Source organism: Hydractinia symbiolongicarpus, chromosome 12, assembly GCF_029227915.1.
Source record: "Hydractinia symbiolongicarpus strain clone_291-10 chromosome 12, HSymV2.1, whole genome shotgun sequence".
Classification (NCBI taxonomy): Eukaryota; Metazoa; Cnidaria; class Hydrozoa; order Anthoathecata; family Hydractiniidae; genus Hydractinia; species Hydractinia symbiolongicarpus.
The window spans coordinates 21,115,949-21,139,897 of NC_079886.1; the positions used below are offsets into that span (position 1 = coordinate 21,115,949).

General features: G+C 33.2%; 2 protein-coding genes across 3 annotated transcripts; one reads left to right on the forward strand and one right to left on the reverse strand.

Annotated features, from left to right (window-relative positions):
• Positions 1-385: 385 nt before the first annotated feature.
• Positions 386-16,147, reverse strand: LOC130622467 (dynactin subunit 2-A-like). Of its 2 annotated transcripts, none has more exons than XM_057437926.1 (18): positions 16,000-16,147; positions 9,723-9,788; positions 9,079-9,175; positions 6,215-6,279; positions 5,288-5,383; positions 5,053-5,127; positions 4,823-4,861; positions 4,712-4,752; positions 4,499-4,565; positions 4,032-4,094; positions 3,791-3,856; positions 3,570-3,614; positions 2,902-2,979; positions 2,686-2,757; positions 2,288-2,350; positions 2,164-2,203; positions 1,300-1,391; positions 386-1,058 (listed from the first exon to the last, which is right to left on the reverse strand). In XM_057437926.1, the coding sequence occupies exons 1-18, from the start codon at positions 16,036-16,038 to the stop codon at positions 960-962; spliced, it is 1,203 nt and encodes a 400-aa protein (XP_057293909.1). In that variant the 5' UTR covers positions 16,039-16,147; the 3' UTR covers positions 386-959. The 2 variants fall into 2 exon arrangements, with proteins under 2 accessions (XP_057293909.1, XP_057293910.1); XM_057437927.1 differs by lacking the exon at positions 16,000-16,147 and adding an exon at positions 10,241-10,416.
• A 169-nt stretch (positions 16,148-16,316) lies between these two features.
• Positions 16,317-19,116, forward strand: LOC130622468 (14-3-3 protein beta/alpha-A-like). Its single transcript, XM_057437928.1, has 2 exons — positions 16,317-16,698; positions 18,198-19,116. Exons 1-2 carry the CDS (start codon positions 16,426-16,428, stop codon positions 18,663-18,665), a joined length of 741 nt encoding a protein of 246 aa, XP_057293911.1. The 5' UTR covers positions 16,317-16,425; the 3' UTR covers positions 18,666-19,116.
• The last annotated feature ends 4,833 nt before the right edge of the window (positions 19,117-23,949 follow it).

Below are 23,949 nucleotides of genomic sequence, written 5' to 3' on the forward strand. Positions count from 1 at the left end.
TAAACTCTTACTTGTCAGGGCCAATCGACCTTTGCTTCGCGTGCAGATTTTAAACTGCATTCTCTCGTAAGTGTGACATTTAGAAAGTCCTTTTTTTCCAGTCAAGCTGTCCTATTCACGGTTTATGCAGTTTTTGCGAAATAATCTTATGTACGTAACTAGTTTTTCTAAACTTTTAGTGCTATCTTATAACACGGACCACCCTTTTGATTCTAACACATACCCTTTATATTCTTTTAACTCTGCAATGAGAAACTCTCCTCTTGTGATTGTAAAACTGAGGTCGAGGTTGATTTTATTTTGATTATATCGTTTTAAAGTTAATATGTAAATTGATGCAAATGTTAGCAATATATGTAGTGGTAGTTAGAAAGAGGAACAAATGTACTCGCCGTATTTCAATCTCTTTCCAGAATAAAGGAAATCTAGGGTCAAAATACAACCAACAACAACAATCTTGACCCTTTTCGATCCCGGATCGTTTATAAACTCCGATATTAGTATTTTGGATAAATTTTATGTTTTTAATAACTTCGCAGAAAAAGGTGCTGACATCAGGAACAATTTGTTGCTACCATTTTATTTCTTTGTGACGCACTAGTAAACCCAGACAGAATAAGGCTAATGTGCGAAGAATGTGTGTCAAATTCACGATTTCATATCAATATTATTAAAAATAAATCATATAATAAGAAAGAATTCTTTTTGTATATTGATTTATACCTATATTTACTAAAATAAATAATTCATAAAAAACATTTCTCCATCTCAACTAAAGGTTTATCAAATGAGTGAAGTGTTTTTCTATTACGAAAAGCGAGATTAAATTTAAAGGGAAAATTTTTTCAAATCTCTTCGTATTGACAAAGTACGAAATACAAATATATGCCGTTCGTATGCAAGCGATTTTTTATGGCAGCGAACAGAATCAGCTTAATGATAATTTCTTTCGCACTGTTTTATGTTCCCACTTTTTTCATTACATTGGTTATTCGAGTTTCTAGCGATACACAGTTTTCTTGGATGGAAGTGACATTCTCCGCAAAACTTTTCTCAAACTAAAAAAAATAACATATTTTTTGATTAGCAACCAATCACAATATTTTTTTTCTTATCTAATCTACGACTTGTTGGGTTTGGTACTAATCTGAATTCACAAATAATTTGTGGTCTTTTCTTAACATACAAATATACACTTCAATCACAAAAACAGGGCAATGATGAAATCGCTAAAATTTTCAAAACATGGTAAAATATTGAGGAACTGTTATTTTTCTTGCTACGAAATCCAACACTTACCTTTTCTAGCATTTCTTTTTGTGAACGAAGCTGATCACGAATGTCCGCTTGAGTTGTGTTTAAATGTTCCAACGATTGTGAGAAAGACGTGGCTGAAAGAAACAAAATTTTTGTTTCATAACGAAGATAACTTTCTTAACATTTGATGTTTTGCTGTACAACTTATATTATGATTACAAACCCAAACATTATACACGAGTTAACTTCAACTATTAATGCGTTCTTGTCCGTAATATTTTTCTGGCTGCAACGACTGTATTTAGGCAGTTTTATGTATGGTCAAATTTTCTAACAGGCAATGACTTTTTGCACAACTCAATCTTAAAAGTGAGCTGGAAGAGCAAATACTAAGAAGAATGCGTAAATTTTAAGTGAAAGGAATATCTGAATAGAGATTTTAAATTAATCAGAAACTGCCCAGAAAAAAGTGATTTAAAAGTTTTTAATAAAGCTATAGTCATGAAACCTTCAGATAAACATTTACCTATAATTTTTGCCCATTTTTTATGTCACCTGCTTGTAAGGTTTCTTCAAAAAGAATGGAGGAGGGGTGTAGTTTATTAAATAGTTAAAAAAATTTGTAGGTACTTTATTTGCGTCTAACGAGTAACAAACGAGTACAAGTTACAAATTTTTTTTTCAAGACAAACTAAATGATCAGAGTATCATTTCAACACCTTCATTGTTTTATTCAGGTCCAAGTTTCTTTTTTTTTTTTTTGGCAAATACACCGCACTAGTAACAGTTCTTAACTTAGCTCCCAAAAACATCCTCGAGGATTAAAAATACTGTCTTGAAACGTTTTCAACGTTGAACATAGTATTACATATGATAAAATTTTTGAGTGAAAAGAGCATAGTGTACCTTGTTCGTTCAAAGGTTGCAAAGCTTTTAAACGTTCGATCTAAAACATAAAGGAAACAGGTTAACAATACCGGTTACGGTTAGATGTCGCAAGTTTCATAAGGTTACAAATTGAGGACCATACCAGGTCAGGAACAATTGTAGCCACACTGTCCCAACTTGTGATAAGAGTATGTAATTCTGCTATCTAAGAGAAGAAAAAAAGTAAGATTATTTCACATCCTTAGTTCCAAACTACTTATAAACATGTATTGGAAATTCCAGCTAAAATATCACGTTTAACAATAGTCGTACAACACGTTTATAGAACGAACTCTTCTAGACAAAAAATAGGTAAAAATAAACTGAGTTTTTTAGATTTTTTAGGTGGACAAACCGATCATAATATTTTGTGTTGAGTTCTCAAACAGTGAGATGGCCCATCTAAACAGAAGAATGGCGTTCAACTTACTTTGTTTTTCTTACCCTAAGTTAAACAGTTTTAAAATTTTGAAACACAAAATCTTAAAAAGAAAGACTTACTTTAGTCTGTTTATTTACATCTTCGATTGCACTTTTCTTTTGAGAAATTTCGTTTATACAGTGAAGAAGACCCTAAAGCAAAATTGTTGTAAAATGTATAAACACAACACGTGTTAACGTCTATGATGAACTACTAAACAGAAAAGTGCAATGGCAAGTTTTAAACACAGCCTGTGGAACAAAAAAAAAGAAAGAAATTCTTTTACTTGTTATTACCTGTAACCTTGCGGCAATTTCTTCAATATGTGCAACGTCAAATAAAGTCAATTTGGCTTGCATGGAAGCTGTGGCATCCTACAGAGAAATAAAAGACAGTAAAAAATATAATAAAGAATATTATGGGTCATCTAAATTTACATGAAACTTGTTATTTTTACTATCTAAGGCGTATGTAATTAATAAGTTGCCCCTATTCAAATTTTTTAAACATGCTTAAAGAGAACCCGAGGTATAAAATGATGTAATTTTTTTGCATTAATGACACTCGTTTGCTTGTCCTAGGCCTCTTAATTTTTTGCTGATGATTCCATAACTTGGGTCATTTTGGCAAAAAAATGTCAAAATTTGCTATTACTTAAATATGACATCGTAATTTTTGCAGCATAATTAAATCCGAAATTCTTTAAATGTGAATACCTTAAGAACGAAAAGAGCTTTTTAAGAAATTTAAAAAGACTTGTTAAACAACTTTTTAAGCTCTATAATACAAGTCCAACATCATTTTATATCACGGGTTCTAACGAGGTGCTCAAAATACCATATCTAACAACTAAACCCCTTGTATGTATCCATGAAGGCCTGAGTGCAACAAAAATTGAACTTGTGTGAAAACCGTAGATCAGATAATTACACCAGTAAGAAACGGCTAAAAATGGAACACATACCATGAGTGTTGTTGCATTTAAGGTTGGGTCGCTGATCACTGATTGCTATAAAAAAATGTACAAAATGTTCACATCGAGAAAAAGTGAATCTAACGACATTAAAATAAACTAACATGAACACTACAAAAGAGCGAGAGAAACAGACAACAAAATAAAAACAAAAAAATAATTATAAAAAATACAATGAAACGAACAATAAAAAATTTCAAATTCAGACATACAAGTTTTTGCGTATCTTTGCCAATATAATCTTCCAACTGCTTTATCTTCCCCTCGAGTTCACTAATCTAAAAACATACCAAAAACACTTGCAGAAAGGTAAAAGAAAATTAAACATAAATTAGAGATGCAGTCTGCAGCTATGTCCACAGACCAGACGAAAAAAATGTGTAAAGTTATAAAATAATGTACAATTTAAGAAGGATAGTTAACAACGCAAAAATATTTTTAAAAAATCTTTACCTTGGCTGCTTGCGCGAATTTAGTGTGTTCTGGTTTGTAGTACATTTTATAAACTATATTGTCCTATTGCAAGAAAATAAATTAATATTTTTATAAAATTTTTACTAGATATACACAATTTTTATGAATATAGCTGGACTATAGTCTGGGTTTATAACAAAATTACACAATAAATATAGCTGGACTATAGTCTGGGTTTATAACAAAATTACACAATGATGTCCTCTGACTTGTAAACGTAACATGTTTTGCAAGAGACCAACGCATTTTTTAAAAAATTCCTGACTTTTTGACCATGAAAATCACTCAATTGGTTTCTATAAAACCAAATAAAATCTCTATGTAATCAGATGATCACAACAAAAGAGTTCGCATAGACGAACACTTATTTGCACAAGATCATATCATTGATTCACAAGTTTTACTGCTGGTGGTCGAAAATTTAAATAGAAGAAATGGACCATCACCTGGTTTTGACCATCTTTTCCAGCTGTTGTGTTTGCTTTGAAAGCTTGTAGTTGATTCAAGATTTGTCTAAATCCGAAAAATAAAATTATTATTATTATTGGAGAAGTTTGCTGTATTGAGAATTTTTAATATACTTTCAAAAATTTAATTTAAATTTAACTTTTTACTTTTCTCTAAATTCAGTTTTCTAAACATTGAAACATGTATCTTACTTTGTCCAAGTACCAAACTGAATACCACCTGTTGCTAAAGCCTAAAAAATGTACAAACATAAATTAACCAATTAAAATTAATGAGACAGTGAACGGTATTCAAAAGGTTACCTCTGTTCCAAGGATTTTCTCTAAGTGTAGATCATGAAGCTACAAAGAAATAATAAACCAAAATTTAAAATAAATAAAAAACAAAACTAATTTGAATATGCCGTATTAATTGTAATATTAGTCAGACAGGAAGTTATACATTAACTGTGAGAAAACTATTTAGTATCAGAGCAGTTGAATTGGCGGAGAAAGTCAAGTAGGTTAGAAGACAATATGATCACTGCTGTCACCTGTTTTTGGAGAGATTTCACTTGTTGAGAAAGCTCCACCGGGGTTGTTTCTTTATCAGCGGATGATACAGAGTCCTAAGATTTTTAAAATATTAATAAAAAGCAACTAATTAACTAAAAATTATAACTTAGTTTTTTCTATCAGTTATGCATAAAAGATTATCTCGCAAGGAATGGGTTTAACACGAAAAACACATATCCTATCACTTTTACATATTCAACAAAATGAAATCACTTTTATTTGTTCTACTTCCTCTGCCAATTGTGTAAGTTCAAATTGAAGTCGGTGATATTTTTGTTGTGGTGTTTCTTTAGCAACTTGCTCCCCAATCTACAATACAAAATAATTGTAAGTTATGAACAAAAATGAAGCATTATTACATGTAATTTGTTTGGCCTGTTTGGTGACAATAATCAGAAGCGTAGCTCATTTATAGCTTTTTCTTTCTCTGATGCGTTGTCAGTAAAACAAACCAGATGTAAACTGTATTTATTTCTTACAAATGAATATTTGCGCTCTATAATACACACAACTTTAAATATTTTTTTTTCATTACTCCTGTAAAAAAAAACTTGGATAAATCAAAACTTTGTTTAAAAGTGAAACCTACTGTAAATTCTTGCCAAAAGACGTAATTTTCAGAGGTTAAGAGTTCATTTTTGTTAAACCATTTGCATATTAGTGTTTCGAAGTCTAAACTTGGTATTTTTTTCACTTTCAGTTATTTTTAAATGTTTTAAATCTTGAAGAAAATAAGTGGATGCTTGCTTGTGATTGCACATTTTTTTCTCTATTTTTTGGAACACTGAAAAGATAGAGTGATGTGCTTTATCAATATTTTATGTTGAATACTATGTTAAATTCAGATGTAATAAAAAATAAAGACCATAATTTAAAAAAAAGCTGGTTTTGGAGTTTAACTTCCTTTTTAGCAAGTTACTAACAGTTATGGAATCAAGTTACTACAGTTCATATTTCTTGCAAATTTTATTGGATAACTAGTCTTTAAAAATAGATTAAACAATTTAAGGCTAAAAATGTCATAAATACTGCATGAAGTAGAGAAAGCAGAGAAAATGTCTATTTATGAATTTTTTTCCAAATTACTTAAATTTTTTTTTTCATATCTATCATTGTAACAAATGATAAAAATTTACTAACTATTTCAAAGACTGATTTTGACTCATAACCTCCTTTGTGTCCATGTGATAACTTGTCAGAAAAATCTAAAGAAATATAATAAACAAAGTAAGTCCATCCTCTATACTCATTTGTTATCCCAATAGTATTGATGCATAATTATGTTACATAATTATGCATCAATAAGGATACATAATTATGTTTACTTTTAAGAGTGTATTTGTGCTGTATTTTTTCCCTTGTATGTTCCTAGGAAGTAAATCTGTTTTTCAAGAGGTAGTTATTACAGAGGCTATCAGTAAAACTACCCAAGCTGTCGGCAAAAAAAGAAATCAGTAGCAGGAAAAAAGTAGCACCTCCCTTACGCAAGGCACAGTAGTGTCACTTTATATTTTTACAGGGGGTAAAAGAGTAAGAAAAAGCATTCAATTAATACAACTCTTTTGTCTATAATACAATTAATACTAACTTTTAGATTTTGTTAATGCATTAGGCAATAGCAATAGCAATAAGTGACCTTTAAAATCAACCTTTTCGCTCCGCTCCATCACTTGTTTTTAAAGGGCTTACCCAGTAGGCCCTAAACATTTTTGATTGGCATTCAAATTATTTTTATGGTAGCCGATCAATAAAAAAACACCAGAAAAAGTATATCTTTCAGAAACAAAACCGTTTGTGAGTATCTTTATCGGTTCTGTTCAAATTGCATTTTGCAAATCAACAAACAAATTGGCAACCGCAACATTTCGGTGAAGTCGAATTGATGACATGGACGAATTGTTAGAGTATGTAATGAACTCTGATAGTAAAATTGAGGGGGATTCTGATCAAGACGTAAGTTCAGAAGACAACTATGATGACTGTGATGTTGATATAAATGATCAGGATGCAATTAGAGACGACCTGATAAACCCCACTATTGACACTAACATTGAGACAGTTCAACAAGCCTTGGATTGTTTCTGTTACAAAATATAACTCTTTTATGTGAAGCAATAAGAACTAATCAAAAAAATTTTCAAAGGAAATTGTGATTGTCAATCTTGACAAAGGAACATCAGTGTTTTATGTTTACGTTACATAAGAAGGTAATGTTGGCTTGTAAATACCGCTCTCATAAAAATAAAGCTGGCAATCAACTAAAGGTCGTTCATATGCTGTCCGTCACCAACTGAGAACATAGATGAACGATGATGCCATAATAAACCCGAAGCAGTTTTGGAATTACAACCTTCACATTGTGAAATAAGTCCACATGCAATTTTCCTGTACCATTTATAAGACTTTCGCAAAATATCGAATGAACGGAATAAGACATCCTTTATTTGTAAAACTTTCCCCAAGCAAACCAGGACTTTATCTGATATATGTTTTAAACTATTTCATACAAAACAAAACATTACAAAATAAATAAATGCAACTGCAGCTCTAAGTTTGTTATAATTTTAACATTTTGGAAAAAAAAGAGCAAAATTTCAGCCAAATCGAATAAGTATTTGTTGAGATATAAAGGATTAGGTGGCAGAGGTCGAAAATATAGAAAATACGCTCTGGAAATAGCCAAGGTATTGCTCCGTACTGAAAGGGTTAACTTTAAAAAGCTAGTTTGCTTCCTACTCTGTGGTAGACCAAACACTTGTTTATACACTTCACAACTAGAAAATCTTGATTTATCTTTTTCATTTGGTTTGCTACATTTTACACTTACGGTTACTGTAAAGGAAACAATTTGTTTTTAGGTTTTTTGCAAAAAAATCATGACATATAGAAAAAAACTCTTTTGAATGACATATTTTATATTCCATGAAAATATTTGGAACATCCCTTTTTTCTGGAAAAAGCCTTTTCAGAGTGTTATATCCTTCACACCTTCAGGAAAATATGTGCAAAATGAGTTGAGCATTTTTTTGTGAGTATTATGCATGATATGGAACTATAAATATATGCATAATAATATTTTTTAGATAGCTTAATTTCACCATCGATATATATAAATATAAATGTTTTGACTTTTGTCTGTTAATAATTCTGAACGCGTTCATGCATATTCAGCACGAAGAAAAATTCACATTTCTATCATCTTTCTGCATATTCAGTTCACACATTTTCATAACACCTACGAAAATCTTTAAAAACAAATATCTTGTTGGTAAATTTTCGCATATATGCCCTTACGTTTGTGGCCTCTATTTCCGAAAGGTTCCTATTGGCTCATTGAAATATTCGGAAATGGAGAGCTGAATAAATTATGCACAAAAGGTTCCCGATTTTTTTTGTATATTTACTGATTAACGAATTATGACAACAGAAAGAAAAAAATAAGTATTTTTTGAATGATTATATATAATTACAAAAAATTTCTCAACGACGTTGTTAGAAAAAAAACACGGGAACCTTTTTAAATTTAATTTATGCTGAATATAATGGTGCAAAAAAGAGAAGTCTGCAACCACGCGTTCGGAAAAAGAAGCCATTTTAAAACAAGCATTCAGAAACAAAAAAATAAGAAAAAATATTAAAGTATTGATAAATTATAAGGGTTTTTCTTGGACTACTCATCAAGTGAGTTTTTTCCTTTACAGTAACCTTAACTGTGCTGGTCTTCCCTACATAAGACATCTGTAAATAAGTCTGAAAACTAAATTCATAATAATCTTTCAACTTTAAAAAATCATGCCTTCAAATATTTAACTGTGTACGATTAACAGCATGCAATTTTTCTAACCACCTTTTTAAAGTGGAGTGAAATGTTTACCACGCCACTATTTTTGGCCACAGCCAGGTCTACAATGTTGAAAAAATGTTTACAAAATATACCAGATTAAGTGATAACAAATGTCAAACATTAAGCGAAAAATAATACAAAATCAAAATATGCAGCCTACCAATGTTCGACCCATCCAGATATTTGTTTTGAAAAACATTGTACGATTTAGATTGGTCAAGATGAATATGCTCCACTGCCTCGCTTGTTAATTCGACCTATAAAATAAGACACAATAATTTAAAGAAATGGTATCCGAGCACCATCAATTTACAAAACGGAAAGGGTATTTTTTATTAAGGAATGCCATTATAATGACACGTTATTATTTTATATCCATATCAAGCCTTCCCAAAGATATATCAATGTAAGCTTGATACAAAACAAATACTTTAAAAATAGCTAAATAAGAAGGTAACAACTACTGTTTATGTTTTCTTCCTTTTAAATTTTTTAGCTCCTTTTCCCTTTTTCTTATTTCTTAAAAGCTTTTCTACTTTTGACTTTAGTTTGGCTTTTCTAATAGTTTGGCTTTACCACAAATTCTAAGCTATCAATAAAATAATAGTTAATGTCTTGTCCATAGTGTGACAAGTGACACAATAGCAAAAATGGGAACTGCCAAATTTGAAATGTGCTTAATAAACACTACACAGGATCAGTAGTACATACTGTGCAGCATAGTTTACTTGTAGCAGAACACAAGTAAATATAAACACCAGAGAGGTATATATTAGAAGTATGGAACATAAAGGTAATACTAACATTGTCAGTTTTTCCATGAGTTGATACTTCAGAACCTGATTCGAAGCAGTCTTTACCACTTGAGTCCTAAAAAAACAACATAACAAATACAGTAATTGATTTGGTAAACATATATCACTTTGTGAGACTGTTGAATATAAACATGCCTGTTATGGAGACTATTTCCTTGGTTATCAAGAAAATCTTTCAGCATGAAATTACTTTTAATTTCGAGGGAGACACTTTAAAAAAAGGTATCTTGTGTAACAAGAATCTATTGATTATTTAAAAAAATTATCATAAATAAAGATTATCAAATTAAATAAAAAAATATTGCTTGTGAATGTATTCAAATAAAACAATTTTATAAACAAGAAAAACATATTTTGGAGCAACTTAGTCTGTTAACAATTTTACCTCCTTTGTGAATTCTTTGTTTAAAGCCATGAACGTTCTCAATTTGGTAAATACATAACACAATTTTAAGAAGGCTATTCCCCTATTGTGCAAGCCAAGTATTAAAAGTAGGCTGATCTTACCTGACCTAAAAAGCACCCTGGCATGAATTAAGGTTAATGGAAAAGGATTCACATAATCACCAAACAGGAGGAGCTTCTAAAAACAGGTTCACACTTTCCAACATAGAATTTGATAACAAAAACCTTCATGTTTGGAGCTGCAAAAGTATGGAATAATCTTCTAGATCAAGTGATCGTAATAAAAGTCTGCTTTCTTTTGAGAATTCCATCTCTAATGTATTTGGAAAATTCTAATCACTTTTTATTTTTGTTTTTAATTATTTTTATTTTCAATTTTCTCAGATTAGAAAAAACTTACTATGTTTGATGGAGCTATGACAGTCAAGGTTTATCATTTTTTGGTATATTATTTGTTTCAGTGGCCAAGTCGAAACAATCCACTAACTATAGGTTTTTGTGATTTTCTGGGTTAGCCACTTTAAGTATTTATTATTATTATTATTATTATTATTATTATTATTATTATTATTATTATTATTATTATTATTATTATTATTATTATTATTATTATTAATCTTCTTTATTTATCTTCTATTTAGGTGAAATTATCAGAGATGATGTAACTAAATAGTGCCAACCATTTAGTTACGTTATGTCTGGCCAATACTTCGATGAGTTTTGATCTACATGATATATTATAAGACTACAATCTGGCCAGCTAGCTATATAAATTTCTTAATTATCAATTGAAAAAATTTACACCCAGTACCTATACAAAATATCCAACACTAAATTTGAACTACCTTATAATTTTCTTAATATTTGAAGGTAAAAACAAATTAGATACATTAAACTCAAAAGTCTTTATCTAACTCACAACCAAAACCATCACTTTTTTTTAATTTTAACCGCAGCGGGGAAAAAGCAACTTAATCAAACTTGCAGGGTTATCGCATAAATTAGTAACGTAGAGATTTTATGAGAAATTTACTGCTGTCTTAAAAAGAGCTTCCCACTTGAACGGCGTGTTTTCTCTTAAAGCATAAGGACTACCCTATAAAATGGGACCTGTCATTGAATAAAAAGTATCATGTGATATTTGCCAATCAGGAGAATTGATTTCAGAACGTAAGAAATTTATTGTTCTTCTAACTTAAGCCGGATGCCAAGTTAACACTTTATCTATAGCTATGCATCATTATCATCAACATCATTCTCGGCTTAACATATGTTTTCCATGCTAGCATGTGTTAGACAGGGTATATTAATGACCCTCTTCCAATCTGATCTAGACTGTGTTGGATCTAAACTCAACTTCCTCTGAATTAAGTCTGTCCTTATAACCTCCTGCCAAGTCTTTCTCAGTCTGCCTCTGAGCTTTGCCCTAGGAACTATCAAGTCTCTACACTTTCTTACCCAATTACCCCCTCCATTCTTTTGAAGTGCCCCAGCCGATTTAATCTTCTTATCTGGATAACATCTTTAATTCTATGGATACTTAGCCTGCTTCTTAGCTCATCTGAACTCGTTACACATCCACCTAACCATTTTCATATCATTCCTTTCTAAACGGTCAAGATCTTCCTGCTTCACTGCCCATGTCTCACTACCATACAACATAACACTTCTTACACAGGCCTCATACAACCTACCTTTTAACTCAATTGACAAGACCCTGCTAGTCAACAAAGGAAACTCTTTGAACTTTTTCCAAGCAGAACCTATCCTGCAAGTAACACTTCTTCCAACATCCCTTTCACTGCCCAACATATCACCTAAGTAACAGAAGTTCTTAACTATCTCTAAAGAGCCACTGTTGTACATCATTGAAGCTGGAAATACTTCATTCTCTATAATCTCACCTTTGCAACGCTTGTATACAAACTGAATGTCAGCTCTTAACTTTCCTTCAGTACTATTGCACTTCTTATATGTACCCAATTCTTGCAAGTCTGACAAAAACTTGAGTTACTACCAACCCCTTTCCTGCACACTCCACAAGGCCACTTTCCAACTACCAAGGTCACACTTGGCTGCAATGCTACTAATCATGACTTTAGACTTTGCTGTGTTCACCCTTAGCCCTTTCTCTTCTAGTCATTTCTTCCACTTCTCAAACTTTCAACTAATTCTTCCATCGACTCTGCTATGAGAACCAAATCATCTGCATACAATAACTCCCATGGACAACCTGTTCTGAACTCCATCGGCAGCGCTTCTAAGACTAGAACAAACAACAAAGGACTAAGTACAGAACCCTGATGTACACCAACATTTACACTAAATTCATCATTAAGTGAATCGTTAATCCTGACACGACTTCTAGCATTGCTGTACATAGACTGTACCATCGTAACTAGCCACTCATCCACACCTAATTTTCTCATAGCCCACCAAATAACTTTATGTGGCACTCTATCAAAAGCTTTCTCTAAATCCACAAAGGCAAAATAGAGATTCTTTCTCTTTCCTAAATACTTTTCCTGAAGCTGTCTGAGTAAAAATATTGCATCTGTAGTGCCACGCCCTGGAACAAAACCAAATTGCATCTTATCTATATCAATTCTTTCTCTAAGTAACTTATCAATCACTCTTTCAATAACTTTCATTGCTTGATCAACAACTTCAAACCTCTATAGTTACCTCTTTCTAATACATCACCCTTGCCCTTGAAACAATTCACTATTATGTACATTAAACTGCCACTCACTTGGAATAGCACCATCCTATATAATCTGATTAGCAAGACTTGTAATAAGCTCAACTTCAATATATCCAGATGCTTTTACCATCTCTGCATACCTTATACTCCTACAACCTTGCCAATCTTCAATTTCCTAATAGCCTCCACTAGCCATTATGTCTTGATCTGCATAGCAGGCCCTTCTACAAAATCATCATCAGGCAAATTATCCTCATCCCAATCAAAATCAGTGTTAAGCAACCTCTGATAATAATTCTTTCAAGCTACCCTTTTCTCCTCCTCTGTGCTAGCCAAAACACCTTCATCATTACGAATACACTTCTCACCTACAACATCTTGATTAGTCTTCTTCATTCGCTTTGCTATCTTGAATACCTCATTGCGCTGGTCTTCCCTTCTTAACACATCTTAACAAATCTGTTTCTCTCTGCTCCTGATTTTGCCTTATACACTGCTGTACAAGCACAACGCTTAGCTTCTCAGTAAATATTTTTATTACCACCTGACTTCCACTCTTTCCAAAGTTTCCTCATTTCCTTTATACGCTGGTCAACCTCATTATTCCAACACCAGGTCTGTCTATGTCTAGCTGGTCCTTTCGTCCACCCACAGGTATCATCAGAAGCTTCTGGAAGGCAATTCTTCAAAGTAGTCCAAGTACTTTCAACATTGTCACTATCACACTGACCATTGTGGGCTAAATGCTGAACTTTTGCACTAAATTGCCTTGCTACAATCTCTTCCTTCAGCTTCCACAGGCCTGTACTTTCCCTTGGCTTCTGTAACACTCTTTAAGATAATATCACAAACCAGCAACCTATGCTGGGAAACACACTCTTGTCCGATATAACTTTAATATTGTCCGATATAACTTTAAGGTTAAGGCTTTAAGGTTTTAAAATTAGAACCATTGCATCCTGTTTAACACCTCACACAAAAAACCTTTTAATTAATGCACTTGTCATGCCATATTTCAACTACTGCTCCTCAGCATGGGCTTGTGCCACCCAAGGTAGATTGGGAAAACTAGAAAAACGATTAAAATGTGTCCGTACCTTTCTTGGGAAAGAGAGGGAATATTCAATGAATAATTTACTCATCAAAAACGATGCCATATTAGTTTTCAAAGCCATGAATCACAATGCTCCTGATTACATGCGCTCAAAATTCCTTTTGACAAAAAACTGTCATAATCATCAAACAAGAGGAGCTTCAAAAAACAGGTTCACACTTCCCTTGGTCAACACGGAATTTGGCAAAAAAGCCTTCCCATTTAGAGCTGCAAAAGTGTGGAATAATCTTCCAGACCAAGTGACCTGTGATGGAAGTCTGCTTTCGTTTAAGACTTCCATCTCTAATGTATTTGGCAAATTCTAATGGAGATCACTTTTTAATTTTTGTTTTTTTATTCTTTTTCTTTTCAATTTACACAGATTATAAATGTTACTATGTTTGATTGAGCTGAGGCAGTCTAAGGTTTATCATTTTTTGTTTCTTTTTTGTTCTAGTGGCCCCCAGTGGAAACAATCCACTAACTATAGGTTTTTGTGATTTTCTGGGCTAGCCACTTTAAATATTTATTATTATTATTATTATTATTAACTTTCACGTCCTTCACCACTTTCTTGTCTGGCTTTGTAACCAGGAAGTAATCTATCTGTGTCTTACAGGCACCTGACTCAATGTTATCAGCCTACTCTGTCTCTTACTGAATGATGTATTGCAAACCACCATGTCCATTGCCATTCCAAACTCAAGCAATCTCTCCCCTTCCTTATTTCTGCTCCCAAATCCATAGCCTCCATGCACACTCTTATAACCTTCAGATGACTTCCTAACATGACCATTAAAGTCGTGGCCTACCATGACAAGTTCAGTGTCTCCAAACTTTGATGTGACTGCTATTAACTCATCATAAAACTTATCTTTATCTTCCTCACTGATGCCTATGACTAATAAAGTCATATCACCTAGTTGGGCGATTCATGGTAGACTAATTAGGCCATATGTAACCTAGTTAAAACATGACAATCTTTAATGGCTTTTTACACATTTCGTAGAAAAAATCGCAAAACAAAGTCTTTATTGAGAATGGGTACCATAATTCTAAAATTGTCACTCGTGCTCCGATATGTTTGTGCACGTAAGAGTACGTTAAAATGAAATATATAACCTGATTATGTTACACATCGCCTATTTAGGTAACGATAGTAAAATACTTTACTGAAAAAAAATACTTCATAATAATTTAATAAAAATTTTTGACTGGGACCAAGTTTTATCAACATTGAAATCTTCATCGAACACCACAACGTTTTCAGCTGCTAACGTTTTCAGCTGCAAAGCTACCAATGCACAATGCAAATTAGTCAAAATTTGCTGCAAAGTAAACTGATTTGATATACATAAAAATTGTATTTGAAACGCAATGATTTCAATGTATTTAACAGTAAGTTTTCATTGGCCTATTTACTACTAGTTACTACTACACAGATAGACTGATTGAACAACAACATGTGGCCTAACTTACAACTCATGCAATTATGCCATGTCGAGTAATTAGCAGGGGACGATTTAGACTCCAGCCACTTCGGCACTTGCCTAAGGAGAAATTTTGCCAATGAGAAAAGTATTTAATTTAAAAGCAACGCCCAAGGACAAAAAAACTGTATCCGCCCCTGATTAGGTGTTTACCTTGACTGTACAACAGCTAGATAAAATAAAAAATAATAAAAATTCAACGGAGGTGTGATGTGCAACATTTTCTTAAATATGTGCTAGTAGAGCTAGCGCTACCAGTTTTTAAATCATGACTTTAACAGGGCATTCAAAATGTTACCATAGTTCAAGGTTAATCCAAACCATGTAAAGGAAATTGGGGAGATGGAACATTGTGGTTATCTTGTGTAGAGCGCGGGCGGACCCTAATTGGGTCTTCGCGTACTACTCAAAATGAGCACTAAATACTCTAGAGGACTCCACTCTATCTAAGCCATAATAGCCCCTCCTGGAAATACCAGACAGGGTGTAATCCTAAATATTTGTGACGCTCGCAATGCAATTCAGTGTTATTTTTATCCGGCAATGATTTGTTGTTATATTGTTATTCACTTACAATAAATGGTAAGGAGTCGTACTTCACTTGATCCGCCATTATGGTTTGTGATTAAACATATTAGTTGCCCTTGGGTTTACTATCATTGTTTACCCGAGGCGCATTTTAGGGCAGGGTCTGTGCATAAAATGACCCGTATGAAGCCCTTGATTTAGATTGGTTCGTGAATTTTTAGCTTTTGCTGCACGATACACACCACAGTGTACCATAACACTATAATCTAGGTCGTCAATACAGCGTTATTGCGTCGATAGTAGATTTTCTGGGGAAAGTTATATGTTACTTGATAACTATAGATAGACAGATTTATTGAAGAAAAAGGTAGGCTTCTGTACCAGGCCTTGTGATAGCTTCTTCGGTTATAGCCTGCAGTTTGCTTAGAAATAAAACATCTGAAGCTAACCCTTAATTTACATCTCAAATAAAATGTCAGAATCAGAATTAGTTGATATGGCCAAATTGGCCGAGCAGGCAGAACGCTACGATGACATGGTAAAATACATGAAAGATTTGACAGTGAAGGGCCAGAAGCTCACCGACGAACAAAGAAATTTGCTATCTGTGGCATTTAAAAACGTAGTTGGTGCAAGAAGGTCTGCGTGGAGGATTATTTCAAGCATTGAATCAAAAACTTCCGAGAAGGGTGAAAATGTTGACATGGTAAAGAAATATAAAGAAGAAATTGAGAGTGAATTACAGGTAAACACCATAGCTAGCCTTTTTCCAGGCAAATTTTGGGTTATAGTCCATTTTCTTTTTTTAAATGGGTTTTGATCATTAAGAAACTGGCTGTTAGTCTTTAAAAGCATCCCCCAAACCTAAAACACACAACCATTTTTTAATAATCATCAATGCTTATTGCCATGAGATTGCTTTTTTGTTTTGTTTTCACAAATCTGTAGCTAGCAGATTATTTACAACTGTTTATAAAGTTTCATATTTGTGTGCGCATCCTGTCAGGCCAAAAAAGAAGGACCACATAGGCCAAATTAGCTATGCACTTCAATTTTGATTTTTAAGAATATCAAGATTGAAATTCCCTGGAATTATTTTTCTTAAGTACTATCTTCTCCGTTTAAAAGTAGACTTTACTAACTTCACATCCTTGCAGTGTGTTTTTTTTGTGCAACTATCAATTTTTTTGCAAATCTCCCTCATTAACTCCTAAAATCCCCTTCAAATTAAAAACGTCTTCAAAATTTTGTTTGAATTTTTCGATATTTTGTTTCTTTTTAGATATGCTAGTTTTTATATTACTTATTTTCAATTTGTGGTTGCCATGGCCTTACTTTTTTGTTGTTTGTAATTGAATGTTTAAAGTCAAATGTTTCTTTTATTCATTTTCAAAGTGCTTTAAGAAGCATTTCTCTGTAGCGCCAATGAATTTATAAAAAAACTATTTGACCATACTTGTTAAAATGGGGAAAATAGGCGAAGTTTATTGAAACGACGAATGGCATTATTTTCCCATTACCAGGTTTTGGTGCAAATAAAGTATACTGGGGTCAATGGCCTGGTTACACTCTTCATATATTAAAAATTGTCAAATCATCTGAGAATGTAAACCTGTGTCACCAGAGTAGCATTTTGTTGCCAGGAACAGAATAAAATTAGTTTGCATATTGTTAACTAGTACCAAGAAAGCTGTGACACCAATTTATGTAATAACTTAGTCAACATTTTGTATTCAGCCAATCAAAATGCACTAATTTCAACCAAAATCTTTTCTTTGATGAAATGATACCTGTGGCACATATAATTGAAAACGCTGTTATAAAAACACTGTTATGATTGCACCTATAATCTTTGTGTCAGCAGGCATTGAAGAATGTTGGGAATATATACAACTGGCAAGCTCCTGTAGAATTTTCTACAAGCAACAACTAGTATTTTAAGGTTTAAATCAATGCTCTTCAAAAATTATGTTGGTGCCAAATTTTGTTGATTATCAAAGCAGAATATCTTATTATCAAACCATATAATTTTTTCTTGTTCCTTAACCTTCGTGAATCAATGATCTTAAAAGTTTCTGCATTCAAAGTACTCACAAAATAGGTTGCCATTCCCTTAATTCTGATTCAAAATTTATGAACTGGGCTGTCCTGTTCCTTACAGCAATTGTAGCTGGTTAAGTTTCTGATAAGTAACTTTATATTATTGTTCCTGATTCTAATGTATCTGATTTTAATCCTTTGTAGGAGAGGTGTGAAGAAGTTCTTTCATTAATTGATGATCACTTGTTAAATACAGTTCGTGGTGTAGAAAATTGTGATGAAGGGTTAGTTTTTTACCTAAAAATGAAAGGAGACTACTACCGATACTTAGTTGAAGTAACTACTGGTGATAAAAGAAAGGAATTAGCAGATAAATCCAAAGATGCATATGTTGCAGCCACTGAAGCCGCTCAGAATTTAGCAGCAACTCATCCTATAAAGCTTGGTTTGGCTCTAAATTTCTCTGTCTTTCATTATGAAATCAAAAATAATGGTAAGGAAGCTTGCATTTTAGCTAAAGAAGCATTTGATAAGGCAATTGCTGAATTAGATAACTTGAAAGAAGATTCATACAAAGATAGCACACTTATAATGCAGCTCCTAAGAGACAATTTAACGTTATGGACCTCTGAATCTGAAGCTGATCAAGAAGAAAACATTGAGGGTCAGTAACTACACCAAAAAGTACACCGAAAAATGCGATTTAAATCAATGAATTATCCAACTGTTCTTGTTGCCAGTTTCAATGCTATGAACTGTCATGGGTGAAACTGTTGTTGACTATTTAATTTTTAAAATTTCATTCACTATATATATACTTTGTATATGACATGTTCACTGCATCTGCTTGCCAATAGTTCAATCTCAGGGTTTCTTATATTATGTGTCAAAAAATAATAACAGCTTTGTAAACATTAAGAGCTTTCTGTAGAGCACTTCATTCTGTAAATTAATGTAACTTTCATACTAAAAGTTTTTTTTAATGAAATTTTGCATTTCTCTTTTAACAAAAGGTAATGAGGAATGATTCAATGTGGGTGGTTTGTGAAAGGAAATCTGTAAATATTTTTCCGATCAACTGTTAATTTATGGTCATTTAACTAATTAAAAGCAGGTCTGTAGTCATGTTTAGCACTGATATATATGCGTGTACCACACCAACAAGATTGTTTATTCAGTGTGCGACAAAAAATGGATGTGAAGGATATGCAGTTTTCAAGTATTGTTCAACGGAAGTAGCGCTAAAAAAAGCGAAGAAATTCGACTTTTCATAAAAAGATAGTTAGTTTGATTTCCCTTGGTTTGCTTTTGACTTCGTTTAGCCAGTAGACCCAGCTGGTTTTTAATTTGGGGAATGTTCTGAAAATCTATTCGTTGCGAATGAAAATATACAATCCAAACTTAAGCAAATAATAAACTGCACATAACATAACACAGTTTAGTGCCACCACGTGGTTAGAGTCCATTTCAGCATTTTTTTGGAAAAACTTTTATTTAAATTTCTAAACCTCGTTTTGTAATTGTATTATGGAATCTGACTGATAAGTTCCTATTTGCCGTGGGGGAATTACGTAATTGCGTGGGATACTAAAAATAAATGTTGCGCATGTGCAGATTCTGTTCGTTTACTCGTGCGACTCGAACAAATGAATTATTTTGCATTTATACTGGAGCCTAAAAAATATCTACCATGACCAATAATTTTTCATATTTTGAGATAGCGCCAAATTTGATAAATACAGACCAGAAACAACAAAACAAACACAAATGGTATAAAGTGTCATACCTATAAAGTGACATGGCTCCGTCACCAGCTTTTCTCAGAATACGAGAACAATAAACCCAACCTCGTCCCCAGGAATTTTTTGAGTCCTGAGACGAGGTTCCAAAATTTCCTTGAGTGACAGAGCCAGTTTTCTGAGAAAATATCTTATCGACTGTAAGCAAAAGAAGTCCAAAAATGTTTTTAAGACATATCTCAAAATTGGAACCCAAACACAATCAAAAACCTTTAAATGTCACATTGGACATTCAATCTCTTTAATAATAGCCGTATTTTGTCTGTGTGTCCGCGAAAACCGTGTCCCGTAACGGAAACACGAAATTTTTAAAATACGCACGAATTTTAAATGCGATAAATTTTTGTCCACTTTGTTGCAACGGGTTAATTTAAAAGACGAGCGGGGGCGACCCCGTGGATTTCTCCACGGTTAACGACTAGTCTCTTTAATAATAGCCGTATTCCGTCTGTCTGTGTGTCCGCGAAAGCCGCGTCCCGTAACGGAAACACGAAATTTTGTAAATTACGCGCTTTGCTATGGCAGGGTAACAACGGTTTGTAAACTCTGTTTTCATATCAGCTATTGTTGCGGGAAAGTAATTTTTAAAAAATATATTACAGTCGCACACTATAATGGTGTATGCGCTTAACTTGATTTACGCCTGCGCAACACGGTTTAACTGTACTAAGCGTTCAGCCCAGTGTCACGATTAATTTTTTAACTTTTAAAAAGACTTTTCCACAAAATAAAATAATATTGACCGATTGTTTTTGCTATGACAGGGTAACAACGGTTTGTAAACTCTGTTTTCATATCAGCTATTGTTGCGGGAAAGTAATTTTAAAAAAAATGTTACAGTCGCACACTATAATGGTGTATGCGCTTAACTTGATTTACGCCTGTGCAACACGGTTTAACTGTACTAAGCGTTCAGCTCAGTGTCACGATTAATTTTTTAACTTGCGCAAAAAGTTATTCCGCAAAATGAAATAAAATTGACGATTGTTTTTGCTATGATGGAGTAACAACACTTTGTAAACTCTGTTTTTATATCAGTTATCGTTGCGGGAAAGTTATTTTTTGAAAAATATGTTACAGTCGCACACTATAATGGTATATGCGCTTTAAATGATTAACGACATACTGTATACCTGTACTAAAGCGCTCCACCTGATCGTGTGGGACAGTTTACGGCTCTTATTAAGCGCTCCACAGAGTGTTCAATGCCGGATCACACCTTTACTTGTGGCTTAACCCGGCGTTTTGACGCCGGGTTTCCCGGCTAGTCTATATTATAATACCCGTATACGTCTGTCACGCAAAATGGTAGCTTAGCTGCGCAATAGCGAGAAGCACGCAATGTGGTCTAAAAAGGACGGGCGAACCCATGGATTTTCCACGGGCTAACGACTAGTCTCTTTAATAATAGCCGTATTTTGTTTGTCTGTCTGTGATAGGGGAGTCCCGTGGCGGAAACACGAAATGCGATAAAGGACGGGCGAACCCGTGGATTTTTCCACGGGCCTAACAACTTCTCTTTAATAATAGCCGTGTTTTGTCCGTCTGTCCGCGAAAACCGCGTCCTGTTACAGAAACACGAAATGCGATATATTAAGGACGGACGACCCCGTGGATTTTCCAACGGGTAAACGGCTAGTCTATATTATAATACCCGTATACGTCTGTCTGTCTCTCACGCAAAATGGTAGCTTAGCTGCGCAAGTAGCGAGACGCACGGATTTTTCCACGGGCTAACGACTAGTTTTCACTAAAAACGACAGAAAATTAATCTGTCTGCATGCATTTGATATCCATAATTTGTTCTAAAAAAACAAGAATATTCACAAGAATAGTCTGGCTTTGTCTCTGCATTCGTCGTGATGGTGGCGGTCAGGTAACAAAAATAGTGATTTTTCGTCCAGTGAATTCTGACTTAAGATGGCGATTCTAGCAGCGACAACACTCGTTTGACCGGCTACTTTTTTATATTTATAAAATTGCAAGGAAATTCTCTTATACCTAGGTGATTGACGGCGAAAAACACCCTGGTATCATTGACCGGATTTTGAAACAGCGCACAATTATGATGACTTTACCATATTTGTTTATATCTTCCCCAGTACTCTAGCTGTTCTTATTATGTATTTATATTCTCGAACATGTTAGTTTAGATTTCGTTCTTTAAAAATATAGTCACGTTTTAAAATAAAGTTTTATTTGTATCCGAATTTATCTGGTAATTTAGTCACCACTATTTAAGTTAAGATTAAAATGCCGCATAGAGTCCTGATCGATTATATTTTTCTAAATCAAACTTTATAAAGGTAGCCAAATTTATAAAAGCATTTGGTGTTACTTCGCAGTACCTTCCTTTGTGTGAGATTTATAAAATATCACTGACTTGTTTAAATTCCTGTATCCGCCCCTTGAACAGTTTTGTTATATAATTGACCATAACTATTTTGATGATGATGTAGACGTCATAAAAATATATTCAAATGTGAAGGAAAATTTACAAAAGTTAGTTAACCTCCCGGGGTGTTTAATTACTACGGTAAGTTTTATCTTAAAGAAAACCATTTTCGTTTTCGTTGTGATAAGTATTCTCATCAAAAGTCATATTTACTATATAAAATACAATTTATTCTGTTTTTTTTTTGTTTTTTTTTGTTAAAAAATATATATAAAAAAAACAGGAAACCTCTAATTTTCGTGAATCAGCACTTTTTGCAACATTTATTTTCTCTAGAGGGCGATATAATAACGTATAAAAATGAAACAGCTGTTTTATTTTTTACTTCGCGTACCAAATTTATTTAAATCCCTTTAATTACATATTCAGGGCTCCCACAGGTCCTTGAAAGTCCTGAAATTTCAAAAATATCCTGGAAAAGTCCTGGAATTTCAAAAAAGTGTCCCAAAAAAATGCTGGAATTTCAAGTGGCCCGGAAGAGTCTTGGAATTTTACAAATGTTTGCTTCTCCTTTAATTACTTTTTATAGTAGTTCATAACTTCTCAGCAAGTAACGTATGCTGTTCCATAAGTTGTTTCCTTGTTTACCTGTTTCGACTTCTAATAATACTAAGGAAGTTCTGTGAATTGTTTTCTCATTATTATATACTTTTTAAATTACTGAATGCCTAAACACAATGCCAAAAATAAATGTCTGTTCCAACAAAAGTGGCTTGATGACAATCGGTTTAAATCTTAGATTGAAAAAAAAATTTTTTACTGTTGTAAAGATATCAATGTTCCTAATATGGAAAAAACTGCTTTAACCTTACACGTAAAGGTAAAAAACACATTGATCTAAGGTGAAAGTAATAAGGCAATGATGTCAACAACATTTGTTCTAACACCTGTTGCAGCATCAGGGATTGTGTCGGAGTGCTTGAATGATGCAGAAAAGCAAAAAACTGTTGACAAAATGTTGATTAATGCATCTACTGTTAAGCTAATATACATTAGATACTCAACGTTGTCTATTCAAAGTACTCAATGAACTCTTCAACAGATTCTGCAAAGTTGTTTAGATTGATGGTTCCTGACAATGCTGTTGCAAAGTCATTCATTGTGGTCTCACTAAAGCTGGTTATGTAGCCACATTTGGGCTTGCCATCTACTTTCAGAATATATTAATATCATCACTGTGCACTGTCCCCTATTACACTGCTTCATTTGATGAATCTCTTAAGAGGGCGAGATGGATCTTTTATTTCTATGATAAATCTGACATGATTAGCACTCATTACCTTAAATCAGAGCATGGAGGTAGAAATACTTTTTCTATTTCTACCTCCATGATCAGAGTTTATGTGGCGCTCAACTACCGTTGATGTTTTACATATATGTGGTATGGTATATGTAATATTGATAAATTCAAGAGTATACAGGTGTCATCAGTTGGGACAAATGTCAATCTACTCTTTCTAAATAATTTCATGAATGAGAGAAAAGAAGAGAAACTCGATCTTCTAATAGATATTGGAACCTGCGTTTTTCACACAATTCACAGAGCTAGCAGTCGATATAGAGAAGATTTACAATCGTAAAGATAGCAGATAGAAAACAACAGTAAGGATTTGAAACGTAAAATTGTAAACGATGAAATAAAAGCAGTAAGAGAAAAGCATCGAATCTTTAACCAAGAGTCTGACAAACTTAAGAAAAGAAC

Bases quoted from the DNA above. Each gene is read 5' to 3' on its own strand.
- LOC130622467 (XM_057437926.1), bottom strand. From the start codon at position 16,038: ATGGCGGATCAAGTGAAGTACGACTCCTTACCATTTATT. The intron at 6,280-9,078 runs GTAGGCTGCATA...ATATTTCTTTAG, and splicing joins TCTGGATGGGTCGAACATTG to ATTTTTCTGACAAGTTATCA. The intron at 2,980-3,569 runs GTATGTGTTCCA...ATTTCTCTGTAG, and splicing joins TAAATGCAACAACACTCATG to GATGCCACAGCTTCCATGCA.
- LOC130622468 (XM_057437928.1), top strand. From the start codon at position 16,426: ATGTCAGAATCAGAATTAGTTGATATGGCCAAATTGGCCGAGCAGGCA. The intron at 16,699-18,197 runs GTAAACACCATA...AATCCTTTGTAG, and splicing joins AAATTGAGAGTGAATTACAG to GAGAGGTGTGAAGAAGTTCT.